General features: G+C 41.3%; 1 protein-coding gene and 1 pseudogene across 1 annotated transcript in view; one reads left to right on the top strand and one right to left on the bottom strand.

The window, feature by feature from the left end:
• Positions 1–6015, top strand: part of BEND2 (BEN domain containing 2) — a 62774-nt gene extending 56759 nt beyond the window's left edge. Inside the window, exon 20 of the mRNA XM_045089203.1 lies at positions 4260–6015. Coding sequence (XP_044945138.1) covers positions 4260–4393 — 134 coding nt within the window. The 3' untranslated portion in view covers positions 4394–6015. The remainder of the gene's footprint in view (positions 1–4259) is intronic.
• The window catches only part of LOC101670153, a 59205-nt pseudogene continuing 47395 nt past the window's right edge, over positions 4776–16585 (bottom strand).

The raw sequence follows: 16585 nt of genomic DNA, 5'->3' as shown, positions 1-16585 counted from the left end.
GACAGAAGTCTTGGGTCCTCCTACTCCATCACCATATTCTCCCGCCTCCAGCAACCCAAGACATTTTAAAGGAGCTCTAATTCATGAGAAGGTTTTTCCTCCAAGTGACTTAAAATTTACTTCCCTGCATGTAATACACATCTGTTCTACTTATCCCTTCCAGAGCTAACTAGGGTAGGTCCAATTACTTTTTACATGATAGGCCTTCAAGTATGTAGAGAGAGCTATTACTTCCTGCTGGAGCATTGAGAGAGAGTAAATACACCCTCTCTCCCCACTTTCAAGTTTGGAACCAAGCGAGAGAGAACCACTAGAATTTGGAAGGAGGAGATAAAAATATCAGCTCATACATGCCCAGTTTTCCCAAACTTCCCAACTTGGAGATTCCTCTACATGGAAGCATGAGAATTTGAGAATATAAGTGTTATTCACAACTTTTCCCCACTATGTCTTCTACTTTTACAGGTAAATATCTCCATTTCCTTCAGGAACTCCTCATAGAAATATTTGCCTAATCTTTCATGATCTGATTCAGTGACTAACTTCAGATGTTCTCAAGTTAACCCAGAATACAATAATACTGTTATTTATTAGGCTGTTAATGCAGTCTAAAATGACACTTGCCATTTTAATTTTAATTTTTAAATTTTATTTTTTTGGTAAACATGCTGTCTCTGCAAATTGTTCCTGCCAAGTCATTCTTTCTCCTCTTCCTTCCTTTTTCCTTCCCTCTCTCTCTCTCCCTTTCTTCTTCCTTCCTTTCTATGTGTATATGTGTTGTAACATGTATTCATTTTATTATTATTATTATTTTTTTTATCTTTTGAACCCCCTTCACCCATTTCTTCCTCTCCCTACCTCCTGCCTCTGGCAACTACTTGTCTGTTCTCTGTATCTTGTTGTTGTTTTCGATTCCACACGTAAGTGAAATCATAGGGTATCTGTCCTTCTCTGTCTGGCTTATTTTCACTTCGTGTAATGTCCTCAGGGTCCATCCATGTTGTCCCAAGGGGCAAGATTCCATTATTTTTTATGGCCAAATAATATTCCAGTGTGTGTGTATGTGTGTATTTGTGTACGTGTATACACCGCAGTTTCTTTATTCATTCATCCATCGTGGATACTTGGACACTTAGGTTGTTTCCATATCTTGGCTATGTAGATAATGCTACAGTGTATGTGCTGCCAGGGCAAGCACTAGATAATGTTACAGTGAACAGGGTGGGTGCTTATATCTTTTAGAGTTAGTATTTTTGTTTTCTTTGGATAAATACTCAGAGGCGGACTTGCTGGATTGTATGGTAGTTGTATTTTTAATTTGTTGAGGAACTTCCATTATTATTTTTTTTTTGTAGTGGTCACACCAGTTTACATTCCCAGCAACAGTGCACGAGGGTTCCCTTTTCTCCACATCTTCTCCCACACTGTTTTTTTTTGATAGTAGCCATTCTGACAGGGGTGAGGTGATCTCTCATTGTGGTTGGGATTTGCATTTCCCTGATGGTTAATGATGTTTAGCATCTTTTCAATACCTGTTGGCCATCTGTCTGTCTTCCTAGGGAAAACATCTACTCAGATCTTTTGCCCATATTTTAAGTCATGTGGTTGGTTTTTTTTTGCTGTTGAGTTGTCTGAGTTATTTTTATATTTTGGATATTAACCCCTCATCAGATACATGATTTGCAGATATTTTCTCCCATTCAGTGGATCGCCTTTTCATTTTGTTGATGGCTTCCTTTGCTGTGCAGAAGCAAATGTAGTTTAATGCTGTGCAGAAGCAAATGTAGTTTAATGTAGTCTCATTGGTTTATTTTTGCTTTTGTTGTTTTTGTTTTTGGTGTCAGCTTAAAAAAAAAATCATTGCTGAGACCAATGTCAATGTTAATGCAGACTAAAATGGCACTTGCCATTTTTAATTTTACAGTCACCTAAGACCCCTAGATCTTTTTTTTCTATATACTGATGTTTATCTAGTACTGATGTTGTTAGTGTTTGGACTATTCCTGTTTATACTGTTAGTATTTTTTTTTATGTAAGTGTAGGATTTTATGTTTATTCCCTTGCATTTTATCCTGTTAGTGTAGAGCAGCATTCCCCAAACTATGTTTCTTTTTTTTTTTTAAGATTTTATTTATTTATTTGTCAGAGAGAGAGAGAGAGAGCAGGCGAGCATAAGCAAGGGGAACAGGCAGAGGGAGAACCAGGTTCCCCACAGAGCAAGAAGCCTGATGCGGGGCTCGATCCCAGGACCTTGGGATCATGACCAGAGCCAAAGGCAGACACTCATTGACTAAGCCACCCAAGCATCCCCCAAACAATATTTCTTAAAAACACCTGAATGGTAATGGGCGCTTCATGAATAAGGTGCTTTTTATAGTCAAATGGCTAGGGAAGCTCTTGATTAGGCACCCCCAGGGCCTTACCCTATAGATCTATTTCACCTGACTCTGTTTTGAAACACGTTTTGAATGCATTTAGTTCTGAAGCCCACCCAGATCTCCATAGTCTTGACCTTCGGTTGTTTTCTGCATTGCCACCTTCCTCATTTATATGCCCAACTCACGCATCTGATTCTGTCACCTTTGAATCAGCGGGTCTCTTTACTGCGGGATTTTTCAGAGGGAACCACCTCTGGAGTGTAGCATGGCTCATTTGCACAACCAGGATCTTTTCCCCGGGAAACTTCTTCGTGAATAGTATTTCAGAGAACACTTTTGGGGAAACACTAACCACTTCAGGAGCTTTGTGGGTGCTTGTATTTCTCTTACAGTCTCTTAGTTATTGTTAATAACAATGTCTGGCAGCAAAATAATAAAATAAAAATAAAAAAAATTAAAAAAGATGTCTGGCAACATAAAAAACCACTCCCTGATACTGAATCCAGGAACATATCACTGAAATCCTCCTAGGCTACCCCATGATGTAGTAAGTAGTCCTTTGAGTATAAAAGCTTTTTATTTTTTATTTAAGATTATTTATTTATTTATCAGAGAGAGAGAGGAGCGAGAGTGAGCACAGGCAGACAGAGTGGCAGGTAGAGGCAGAGGGAGAAGCAGGCTCCCTGCCAAGCAAGGAGCTCGATGTGGGACTCGATCCCAGGACGCTGGGATCATGACCTGGGCTGAAGGCAGCTGCTTAACCAACTGAGCCACCCAGGCGTCCTGAGTATAAAAGCTTTTTAACTGTCACCTGCCTTGCTAAAAATTTTGGACCTATGCTGTGTTCATGACATTCTCCTGATTTCCCAACTTTTTAATCTTACTGAAAAACAAGTGGTCCCTGATATGAGGAAGTTGAGAGGCAAATTAGGGGGTTTGGGGGTAGGAAAAGAATCAATGAAACAAGATGGGATCGGGAGGGAGACAAACCATAAGAGCCTCTTAATCTCACAAAACAAACTGAGGGTTGCTGGGGGGAGGGGGGTTGGGAGAGGGGGGTGGGGTAATGGACACTGGGGAGGGTATGTGCTATGGTGAGTGCTGTGAAGTGTGTAAACCTGGCGATCCACAGACCTGTACCCCTGGGGCTAATCATAGATTATATGTTAATAAAAAATTATATTAAAAAAAGAAAAACAAGTGAAATTAATGTAGTCAGCTAATGCCGGCCTGTAGTGCTCAACAGATCCTATCCTAAGGCCTCAAAGGCACTTTGGAAGTCACCTAAAAAAATATCTGAGGACAGTTCTGCTCCTCTGGTTAAAAACATCTCTTCTCTACCTTTCCCTTTGTCTGTCCACCCACTTTCTCTAAGCGCTGAGCCACGTTGCTCTGCAGCCTTCCCTTACAGACGTTTTCCTCCAACTGCAAGATGGGGAGACGCCTTCTTTCTCGTGGGAGAGAAATCAAGCAGTACCAAAATATTTAGCAGTTACAGCTTCTTGCCTCTCAGAGTATAAAAGACATTGCAGCCTCTTGTGTGTTACAAAGTCTTAGCAGGTCTTGATACAATGAATAACACGCACGTTTGATAAATTCAAGAATGGGAAAAGTTTACTCCCGAGAGGACTTCCATTCTGGTTATGTGGCGAGGTCATGGGATATTGTTATTTTACTGTGATTTAAGAATGGTGCTTTTTCCTATTATCCTTTTAGATGAAAGGATTTGTTCAGCTCATTTAATAATAGTTATACTCCATGAGTTTTAATTAAAGTTTTAATGACCATTCCGTAGTCACCACAATAGAACAGAGATTGAATAAATTCATTTGTCTGAGAAGTGCTTTCTAAGTAACTTATGTTTTCGGGTTTTACCACCAGAATTTCTTCAAGACATCTACCCGACTTGCAGTCTCTCGGAAACTGGATATGACTGGAAGTTGTGTGTGACAGCTATCAATAGCTCCATCCGTAGTCTTCGCTATGACCTCAAGAAGTCCACATCCAAAGTATAGTGGCTTCCCGCAACAACTCCTCCAGCAGAGTCAGAGCCAAGAGATACTGACTCAACTACTTGAATGCCAGCCACCCTACATTCTTTTTTTTTTTTTTTTTTTTTTAACACTGTTGTATCATCCTGTAAGTTTCTCAAGTTGTCATTCCAAAATTAGCTTGTTGTAGCGGGAGTGTGGTTCTACATTCACAACTGAAGAAATATCTGATGTTCTTTCTCTGCCCACATAGCAGACAGAATTGCATTCGGAAGATGTATAATGTTTCATCTTGTAAACGAAGTGATGGGCAGTACTCCGATAAGAACCTCTGATTAAGGGAATGGTAGTATACTCCTAAAGGTCATTTTCATTGCTGTTTCAAGGTAGAATGAGAATAGCATGTTTAGCTCTTAGCGATAGGTATGATCTGAGCATCAGGGACACATGCATAGGTAGTGAGGTAGACGTAGTTGTTTGGATAGGCAAACCATGATGCCGGGAGTGGCGTATTTGTCACGTGGACCATCACTGCAGATCTGAGGTCTAAGCTCCACTGATTGAGAAGGGAGGCACGGTTTACACATAACCAAAACACGCATGTTGGCTTTCTTGTATATCCACGAGCAGGGCATTCGTAGGATTGACATACTTTTGTTTGACCCAAACTTTCCAGGCATGAGACCTATGGTTTTTTGATTTGCTTCTGGTAAGAACAGCATCCTTTTATTTACCTCCTGATAATATTTTATCACAACAGTTTTCTAAGAGTCATCACAGAAAATCATGTCAGGAGGCTTTTTATTTCTGTTGAAGTAGTTCAAATTTAAGAATATATCACTATGAATAAAAAGAATCTGACCAGGTTCAGACACTGATTTTTTTTGTTTTTATGGTTTCTGAAATGTCTGGGTAAAGGTTTAATATATTTACTTTGTTTTTCTGATTGATTCTACTAGTTGAAGTGCATACAAATTTGAATCTTACATATTTAAATGAAAATATTGATCAGAAATTCAATTAGAAAAAAGTGATCTTGAAGGCTATTAGCAGGAATATTGGCAAATAAAAAAAAATTCCATTTTGCTTATGAGTAGAATTTTATGTTTAGCTTAAGCACTTTAAAGTTCTTGAATGTTTTAGCCATAGAAAATACTGTATAATTTCATTGTTTTGTGTTTAAGAAACATTTTGTCAGAGAAAAGAGAAATGTTTGTTAGTTATAATGTCATCTCAACTTTTAGTATGGAACAACTCTCAGTTACATTCGCTTTTATTGCATTCTTAGGTATTGTTCAAAAAAACAGCTTTTTTCCTTGTGAGAGTTCAGTCTTTAGTTATGCACATTTGCTTATAACCCATGGATTTTCTTTTTTAGTGGACATTAATTAACTTTGTCTTTTGATAAGGCAAAGAAGAAATTCAATAAAAAGTAATAAGTTGGTCCAGGTAATTTGTGTGAAAGTTGACAAATATTGTTATTTTTGTGACTCATAAAGTAGTTTAGGATGGCCTTATATGGTCCATTTGTAGAATAGATACAATTTTTCAAATGATATATTTTTTGAAAATTAAATTCAGTTTTTAGAGTATGTTAGTGAAATATAGTATAACTAATTTTAGGAAGATTAAAATGTAAGGTATGATTTTTATGACCCCATTCTCCACATAAACAATTTGTTGTTGGTTACCTTTATGTTAATAAAATTAAAGTATTTCTACACATATCTTTCTATGTTTAGGCTATGCCTACAGTGGTCTTTTTTTTTTTTTTTAAAGATTTATTTATTTATTTATTTGACAGAAAAATCACAAGTAGGCAGAGAGGCAGGCAAAGAGAGACGGAGAAGCAGGTTCCCTGCAGAGAGCCTGATTTGGGGCTTGGTCCCAGGACCCTGAGCCAAAGGCAGAGGCTTAACCCACTGAGCCACCCAGGCACCCTACAGTGGTCTTAAAAAATAAATAATTCAAGCCAAAAAATCTTCCATAGACTGCAAAAGAGTTTTGACCGGGGTTATTTAGATTAATTCATCTAAGCTAGTCTTCATCTTCACCATTCAGTTTTACAAATAATTTTACACACTATTCGTAATACAGCTAATATAGAAAAGTAAAATTACATTCTAGGCAAGATTAAATTTTAAACTATATATGCAGATTTCAAATTTGATTTGTATTTTGTGCTATGTGAAATATTCCCTGGATTAGAAACAAAATTACAAAAGCAAAAACTTTATATTTACAAAAATTTTTCAGGAATTACATGGTTCACTTTATTATGATGGCTGCTTATATAATTTGTTAGACCACTGCTGTCCAGTACCATTATATTGGTAATGCTCTATAAATTTATGCTGTCCAGCATGGTAGTTGCTAGCCACATGTGGGCTTTTATTTTTTAAGATCTTATTTATTTATTTATTCGCGAGAGAGCGAGCGAGCATGTGCATGTGTACGGTGCGCAGGCAGAGGGAGAGGCAGAGGGGGAGGGAGACTAGGCTCTCCGCAGAGCAGGGAGCCCAAGGTGGGGCTCCATCTCGGGATCCCGGGAGCAGTAACCAAGTCAAAGGCAGACACTTAACTGACTGAGCTGCCCAGGCAGATGCTTATAACCGACTGAACCACCCAGGTGCACCTAAATTTATTTTCTCTAATCACCGCATCTCAAGTGCTTGAGAGCCACATGTGGGGGGGTGCCTGGAGGGCTCAGTTGGTTATGTGTCTGCCTGGGTGTGTCGGTCAGTTAAGGGTTTGCCTTCAGCTTGGGTCATAATCCCAGGGTCCTGGGACGGAGAGCCGTGTTGGACTCCCTGCTCAGCAGGGAGCCTGCTTCTCTCTCTCCCTCTGCTGCCCACCCCCGGTGCTTGTGCTCTCTCACTCTCTGTCAAATGAATAAATAAAATCTTTAAAAAATTAGAGGAACCCAATTTTAAATTTTACCTCATTTTAGCTAATTAAAAATTTAAATAATCATATGTGAATCGTGGCTGCTGTATTGGCTAGCACAGTTTATAATATCCATTTTTTAAGGAAGTGTTTTAGAATGATTCCCATGGTTTGAATTATAAAAATATATACACAACTTCTTTATTTTTATTTTTTTTTACACATGGTTTCTTCACAACCACACTGAGCAAAATAAATTTCACAAAGGTGCTTCATATTTTATTTTAAACTAAATTAGACCTTTTCTGCCTTCAAAATTTCACAGGTTCATTCCATTACTGCATTAATCCAATGTTAAAGATTTAAAATGCCTGTTCGTAAGGCTTGTTTTGGTTTTTTTTTAAAGATTTTATTTATTTATTTGACAGATCACAAGTAGGCAGAGAGGCAGGCAGAGAGAGGGGAAGGGAAGCAGGCTCCCTGCAGAGCAGAGAGCCCTAAGCGGGCCTTGATCCCAGGACTCTGGGATCATGATCTGAGCTGAAGGCAGAGGCTTAATCCACTGAGCTACCCAGGTGCCCTTAAGGCTTGTTTTTGATAAATAAGTTTATCTTCTTGTCTTGTTTTCAAATAAATACAAAGAACAGACATTTAAGATATTCTTTTTTTTTTTTTAGATTTTATTTATTTATTTAAAAGATTTTATTTATTTATTTGACAGACAGAGATCACAAGTAGGCAGAGAGGCAGAGAGAGAGGGGGAAGCAGGCTCTCCACTGAGCAGAGAGCTCTATGCGGGGCTGGATCCCAGGACCCTGAGATCATGACCCGAGCCGAAAGCAGAGGCCCCAACCCACTGAGCCACCCAGGTGCCCCTAGATTTTATTTATTTATCAGAGAGAGAGAGAGGGGAGAGAGCGAGCACAGGCAGACAGAGAGGCAGGCAGAGGCAGAGGGAGAGGGAGAAGCAGGCTCCCCGCCGAGCAAGGAGCCCGATGTGGGACTCGATCCCAGGACGCTGGGATCATGACCTGAGCCGAAGGCAGCTGCTTAACCAACTGAGCCACCCAGGCGTCCCCATTTAAGATATTCTTAATTCAGATGGTTAGGTTGTTCTTTCCAATGGAGTAATTTTACAGAACTTTTCCTAATGCAATCCACAGTGATTTAAAAAAAATTAATGATAACATATTTTTCATTCAGGTCCATAGATGTGGCACCCTTAGCATGTTTGCTTTCTTGCTTAATACAGTAATTTACTATTGTGGGCATAGTCATAAGGATACTGAAAACTTCGGAAGTGTTTTACCCTTCCTGGGTAAAATTGAAGTGTTACTAAAGCATTACAGCATTTTATACTTTAATACTTCTCTAAATATATGGTAAGATTTTTATTTTGGCCAGCAAGGCTTAGATATTCAGCTGTTTTCCACTTTTTAGAGACTCTCCTCACCTGGTGGAGGACGATCTCTGCAGCATTCTGCACCAGTGGTGGTCGAACCACATTCAAGTTCCTTGCTTCCTCCACTGCAACTTCTCTTTTTTTTAAAATGTCCCCTGCCACCTCCTCCCAGCCTAACTTATTTTAACTCACAATTCGTTAAGCTTGCAATGACTTTTTTTCACCGTGATAAAAATCCTGCTGGTCCTCTTTGAGATGGAATACTTGGTAATCTCAAGTAGTAAAATTAATTTGTAAGATGGACAGGTGACAGGCGCCAATGTCCACACCAACATAATTGGGCAAGAAATGTTCCTTTATTTTTCTGTAACAACTTAATTGCTATTTTGATTACACAGCCTCCAGGTGTTCTCACTAGACCCTCAGGTTAGATGGACCTGGGACCCATGATGGGTGGGGCTCTGCTTCAGCTCCCAGGCCTTGGTGTGACGGGGGGGGGGGGGGGGGCCACTCCTGGAAGCACCCACTGTTTCAAACAGGCTTTCCAGTGGGGGAGAAGCGGGCAGCTACCGTCAGCCCTGGCTGTGAATTCATCCCGGGTCTGGGAGGGGCAGGGAACCCCTCCTGCCAACTGCGGTACCAGCTCTGCCCCGCAGGGCCCAGGCGAGCAGCCCTGCCTACCCACCTCTGAGCTCAGGCACGCAGGCGCAGGCTTCAAGCTGTTCCCACCAGGCTCGCTGGTCAGTGCGTCCCGAGACTCTCCACATCGCACGTGCGGCTGTGACTGTGCCCCTGGCTGGGGCCTGGGCCCACTGGACTCTAAGGCAGGCAGAACGCCTCGTCCTATGAGGACCCGAGTGCGGCAGACGTGCACCCTGCCAAGTTCATTGGTTTTGCAGGTGAGCAAAACTCGTGGTTGAGGTCACGGCTTGGGCACTGCCTTCGGGAGCTGTGCCCGCCAGGCCCCTGCGAGAATTGTTGCAAGCCCCTCCCCCTTCTCTGTCCCACTGAGATTCCCCTGCAAACCCGGTGGAGGAGACCAGGGGAGGGGTCCCCGCGGAGCTACCTGCAATGCTGGGGCACTGCTTGTCACCTGGGCTCTTTTCCCATCGCAGGAACCTGAGGCCCAGAGGAGGCCTCTTCCCGCGGTGCTGGGCTGGGGAGGGGCTGTGCGGTCCATGGGTCATGGTCCCTGGGTCATGGTCCCTGTGTCAGGCTCTTACCATTCGGAGGCGTCTGCCTTGCTCCCTGAGATGCAGGGAGTACCTCAGCATCAGCCCGGTGTTCCGGGATTCTTTCAGTGGTGTCCTGTTGGGGAATAGTTGATAGTTCTAGCGCGGGAGAGTGAAATCAGGACCCCCCGTATGTCTCCATCTTGGTGACGTCACTCTTAATTTCTATTCTGACCCTTCCCGCACTGGGAGTAGAAACTTCACCTTAATCATTCAAGGCTTTTGGGTTTCCCAAGAATGCAAGTAAAGAGCCCAGGACATGCATGGAGATAGGTCTGGGAGAATACCAATGGGTGGGTGTTTTTATCCTTTTTTCCAGAGTTGATTCTAAGTTTTAGTGGTCTTCTACATTGCCAGAGCTGAGGAGAGGGTTCGGAATCAGGTTTTTGTCATTTTTCTTAGCCATCATCAGCTGGGGTATCTATTTGTCTCAGCTGGGCTTTAGCTGCCTAGAGCCATTCTTATTCCTGCCCTGAAGACCCATGCGATTGGAGAAGCGCCTATCCTGCTCCTTCCAGGTTCCCTTCAAGCTCAGGGAAATCATTTTGCTGCTGTTTTGTTATTTTGTGTCATGGGAAGGGTTTTATCCACTTCTCCGTAGACTTCCATGTAGGACAGGCTACATAATTTGCAGGGCCCAATGAAGATGGTGAATTAAGATTCGGAACTATTTAAGTAGCACAGTTTTATATTTTAACATTTTATTTGGGGAGGATTTTGGACTTACAGAAGAATTGTAAAAATAGTACAGAGAGTTCCTGTACGCCCTTCACCCAGCTTCTCCTAATGTTAACAGCTTTCGTAATCACGGTGCAATTACCAAAATTCAGAAATTAACGTGGTGCAATACTGTTAACTCCAGACTTTCTTTGTATTTTTCCGGGTTTTCCACTAAAGAAAGCTCTCTCAGGGTTCAATCCAAGATCCTATATTGCATTTAATTCTCATGTCTCTTAATCTCCAATCTATGGGAGTTCTCCATCTTTCCTTGTTCTTCCTGACCTTGACACTTTTCAAGAGTACTGGTCAGACATTTTGCAACATGTACCTCAATTTGGGTTTGTCTGGTGTTCCCTTGATAAGACGGAGGTTGTACAGTCTTGGGAATGATGTGTTCTTCTCAAAGCATCACAGCCTTGAACTTTTCAATAAAACAGTTACTAGAAGGTTCAGCAGTTTGCCCCAAGACCTAGAGTTGTTAGCACCACAGCCAGGACTGGACCTCAAGTCTCACTTTTATGTGAAGGCTGTTAACACAGACCTATAAATCTTCTCAGATGTTTTTCTAAACTACTGACTTAAGCATTTGACTTTTAGGATGGTGACCCTCGAGTCCTTTTTTGGTGCCTGCACAATGAAATAGGGGCAAGGGGAGGCTGAACCATTAATGCACAGATAACGACGGAGAAAAATGCAAACACTGTGAACTCAAGCAGTTGCTCAGTGTCCCTGCTGCTTCATGGACGGTGGTGATTTTGGTCACTATTGAGTGAGCTTCAGCTCTGGGCCAGGTCTCAACTCAGCATCAGCACCTCCCGCTTCTAGAACTTTGGCTTTGCAAAAGAGAAGCTGAGAGCCACCTTTCCTATAACCCCCGTCTCAGTGTGGTTCCAGTTTCAAGTTTGTTGATGAGAGGAACTTGCATGAAATTTGAAGGCAGAAGCAAAGAAGCAGCTGTTTTGCCACACAGCGAGGATGCATGGACAGATGTGAGATTTACAGAAGCTTCCTGAAGAATTCATGAGGATTAGATACTTCCCTGCTGCAGACAGGTGGGGGTAGAGTGAAGGGATTTTTGGAGATTCTTCAGCAGCTTTCCAGTAATCCTTCAAGAATTTTCGTTGGTGCTTCAAGCTGAGGTCTCCAGTGTTTGCTTTCTTGACCTTTGGTGACACCTCCTTTGTCTTTGTCTTTTCTACCTTGTTTAGTAGTCCCGTAAACTAGTAATTCCTATGCTAAAACCCTTTATTCCTGCTCTCTTAACTGACTCCTGACAGAGTACAAGTGTTCATGCGTTTAATCCTCTCCCTGCCCAGGAGGAAGGCACCGTGAGAGATGGGGGAACTCACAAGTCAGTTGTGCCACTCCCATATCCATATCCACCCACGAGCTGTTGAATGACTACTTCAGACAGTTCCGAGCAATAAAGCTGAACATCTTTGTTATCAGAATGGCTTGTCAGAATGGGTGTTCCTACACGACAAGAGTGATGATCAAGACTTAATTTCTTAACCCAGGAGAAGGTGCTCAAACATCACTCATCATCATCCAAACCACAATGAGATATCACTTCCCACCTGTCAGAATGGCTCTCACAAAAAAGACAAGAAGTAACAGGTGCTGGCCAGGGTATGGAGAAAATGGGAACACTCAGACATTTTGGTGGGAATGTCAGTTGGTGCAACCACCGGGGAAAACAGTATGGCTGCTACTCAAAAAATTAAAAAAAGAACTACCATTATGGACACTGGGGAGGGTGTGTGCTATGGTGAGTGGTGTGAAGTGTGTAAGCCTGATGATTCACAGACCTGCACCCCTGGGGCAAATAATACATTATATGTTAATAAAAATAATTAACAAGGGCGCCTGGGTGGCTGAGTGGATTAAGCCGCTGCCTTTGGCTCAGGTCATGCTCTTGGGGTCCTGGGATCGAGTCCCGCATCGGGCTCTCTGCTCAGCGGGGAGCCTGCTTCCTCCTCTCTCCCTCTCTGTCCGCCTCTCCGTCTGCTTGTGATCTCTGTCAAATAAATAAATAAAATCTTTAAAAAAAATAATTAACAAAAAAAGGAAGAAAGAAAAAAAAATAGAACTACCATACAATCCAGTAATTCTATTACTGGGTATCTACCCAAAGAAAAAGAAAACACTAATTTGAAAAGATGCATGCACCCCTATCTTTATTGCAGCATTATTTATAGTATTCAAGATACGGAAGCAGCTCAGCTATCTATCAACTGATGAATGGATAAAGAAGATATGGTATATATAGACAATGGTATACTACTCAGCTATAAAAATGGATGAGATTTTGTCATTTGTTGTCCTCTATGACAACCTAGATGAACCTAGAGAGCATTATGCTCAGTGAAATAAGTTAGACAATGACAAATACCATATGATCCCATTTATATGAGGAATCTAAAAAAGCAAATGAAGAAACAAAAAAACCAAACAGAGTAAAAACAGACTCTTAAATACAGAGAGAAAACTGGTGGTTGCTTGGAAAGGAAGCATGTGGGGATGGGCAAAATAGTTGAAGGGGGTTAAGAGGTAGAAATTTCCAGTTATGTCATAGAAATGAAAAGTACAGCCTAGTACTTAGTATAGTCAGCGGTATTCCAGTAACATCATATGGTGACAGACAGTAACTGCATTTACTGTGATGAGCACTGAGTAATGTGTAGAATTGTTGAATCAATATGTTGTACACCTGAAACTAATCTAACATGTCGTATTTCAGTAACAACTCAAAAGGACGATTTCAGTTTTTCTTTTTCAAATATAAAAGGCTCTTCCCATATGAAAGCATTCCCAGGAACTCTGAAAGCTTTCAGAGACCATTACCTGAAGACTAGAGATGGGTTAATTCCCTTTCTTCCAGTTGGTATATTAGAGCACACACAGTCTGTCTTTGCATTCCTTAATTGCTGAAGTCTTTTTCTCCCCCTCTAGCCTGACCTTTCTGTCTTCAGCGCCTAACTCAGTGGTCTGGGAGTAGTAGGTGCTCAGTAAACAAAGGCATTCCTCATTCACTCTGCCTTACCATGTCTGAAATTTCACCATGAATTTGATTTCTTTGGCTTGAGCCTAATTTGACCTTTTCCCCTGTAAAAATTCTAAGTTCTGTATATTCATCCTGTATGCCTTCATGGAGTTGAACTTGTTAAATCCATTGCTCAAAGTTGGTTCAGTTTGGAGCATGAGAGCCTGAGGACCTCTTAGTCTTGAGAGACTTTTACACAAAGATAAATGTGTGAGAAGGGTTGCGGCATTCTCTGTAATAGGATAAAAAATTGGCAACAATGTGTTAAAGAATATTTTTTAAAACAGTAAAATTATGGCTCTCATACAGATATAAAATAAACATATGTTAGAGATTTTGCTTAACTCACTACTAATTAGGGAACCAATAAGATGGCACGATCATTTCAAAGGATAACCAAACAACATATTTTTATTAGATTAGGAATATTGAAAGGAAAGTGCAAATGGACGCAAAACTGGCTTCTCCCACAGTGGTGGACAGCAATTAATTGACTCTCCACTGGAGAATTTACTTGTGTGTCTATAGCTAAGGATTATTTTCCATTGCTATCAGTTATATACAGTTTACAGAATGGAAAATCAGAACCAGCTAACCAGGAATGATCTGCTCCAAACAAAGAGCAGTTTTCCACTGAAGCACAGATTTTTACCCATTGGTATAAATATCCATTAACAGAGAACTAGTAACATTAAGAAACTGCTACTACAGGGGTGCCTGGGTGGCACAGTCGGTTAAGTGTCTACCTTCGGCTCAGGTCATGATCAAGGGGTTCTGGGATGGAGCCCGGCATCGGGCTCCCTGCTCAGTGGAGAGCCTGCTTCTCTCTCTCCCTCTCCCTGCCACTCCACCTACTTGGGCTCTCTATCTCTGTCAAATGGGTAAATAAAATCTTAAAAAAAAAAAAAAACCTACTGCATTGGGAAAGATGCATCTATTGCAAAGAATATGGCAGATACTAAAGTGAAAGGCAAACCAGAGATCGAAAATATTCAGCATACATATGTCTGATGGAGGACTTGTATCCATTATGTATGTATTTATTTATTTATTTTTAAAGATTTTGTTTATTTGACAGAGATCACAAGTAGGCAGAGAGGCAGGCAGAGAGAGAGGGGGAAGCAACCTCCTGACCAGAGAGCCCAGTGCGGGGCTTGATCTTAGAACCCTGGGATCATGACCTGAGCCAAAGGCAGAGGCTTTAACCCACTGAGCCACCCAGGCACCCTTCCATTATGTATCTAAAAATTCTATAAGCCAATCAAAAAGATGAACAACCCAATTAAAAAATTGGGCAAAATTCTCAAATGAGTATTTCATAAAAGAAAATATTGGAATGGCCAATAAATACATGAAAAAGTGCTCAACATCGTAGGTTATCAGGAAAATGCAGATTAAAATTGTAACAAGAAACCAGCATACGCCCCCCAGAATGGCTAACATTGTAAAGACTGACAATGCAAAGTGCTGATGAGGATTGGACAACTGGAAGTTTCTACACTGCTGGTGGGCATGTAAAATGGCATAGTCATGGTCACAAAATCGTCTCTAATAAAGTTGCACACAACCTATGACCCAGAAGTACATTCTCAAATTAGTGCATATGTCCACAGAAAGATTTCTATTTATTAATTTGACAGACAGAGATCACAAGTAGGCAGAGAAGCAGGCAGAGAGAGAGGGAGAAGCAGGCTCCCTGCTGAGCAGAGAGCCCGATGCAGGGCTCGATCCCAGGACCCTGGGATCATGACCTGAGCCAAAGGCAGAGGCTTTAACCCAGTGAGCCACCCAGGCGCCCCTCACAGAAAGATTTCTAAAAGAGCATTCATAGTAGCTTCATTCACAAGAGCCCCAAACTGAAAACAACCAAAATTATGATGGGGATGGCACTTGGTAAAGAAGAAAAAAAAAAACCCACCAAACTACTAATACATGCAAACCCAGAAATGAACCTCAAAAATATTAGATTGTGTGAAAGAATCCAGACACAGAAGAATAGCTACTCTATGATATCATGAATATAAAATTTTTACTGGATGGTGTCGGAAGTCAGAATAGTGGATACCTCTGCGGGCCTGGTATTGACTGGAAGGGGCACGAAGGAGACTTTTTGGGATCATGGAAATGTTCTCTGTATTGATTTGGTTGATGGTCACACAGGGATATACATATGTAAAAAGTCCTCAAGCTGTACTTAAGTTATGTGCACTTCCTGTATAAATTATACTTCAACAAAGTACTATTGACAAAAAGAACGTTGTCAATCTGGATAAACTGATTTGAAAATCATATCCTGATGCTAAAGACATCTCTTAAGTTCCGTGAGTCACACAAAAGCAAATGTAATACAGTTCCATTTACATGATTAAAAACCATGGGTGTGGTTACGTGTGATATGTGAATGCACCACACAAGTTGGAAGATACTTGTCTGGTCATTTACTGTGGCTGTGCAGGGCAGTGAATGGGAATGGGCGTGGAGAGGCACTTTTGTTCGAATCTCCTACCAGCCATGTGAATGTATGGTCAAAGAGTGGGATTTTAGTCAGCTCTAAAGAAAGCCACAGCCAAAGATCTTCTCTGAATGCAGTCTAACCCAAAAATACAGTTTTGATCTCAGCTTTCCAGCACGACTTTCACACTGCAGGGCATTTCCTGTCAGTGGGTGATAAAATCAGTTTAATGAGTTGGGACTAGCATTTCAAAGAAAGAGAATAGAAAATATCAGAGGACAATGTGATTTTGGAAAATGTTTTCTTAGTGCTGTATTCCTGCTGTATATAGAAACTGGGTTGCCCTGTAAAATGCATTTCTTATTTGGGTCACGATTCAAAACAGTTTGAAAGCCACTGGCTCTAGTAAGTTTAGCTTTCTGCTTGCTTACCTCACTGTATCGACGAGTGTAGGGTGACTGGTTTTCTCTTACCCTGTAAT

Source organism: Mustela putorius, unplaced genomic scaffold, assembly GCF_011764305.1.
Source record: "Mustela putorius furo isolate JIRA1106 unplaced genomic scaffold, ASM1176430v1.1 tig00003836_pilon_pilon_pilon, whole genome shotgun sequence".
Classification (NCBI taxonomy): Eukaryota; Metazoa; Chordata; class Mammalia; order Carnivora; family Mustelidae; genus Mustela; species Mustela putorius.
Note: the sequence above shows the minus strand (reverse complement) of the source record. Positions and strands in the feature narration are given on the sequence as shown.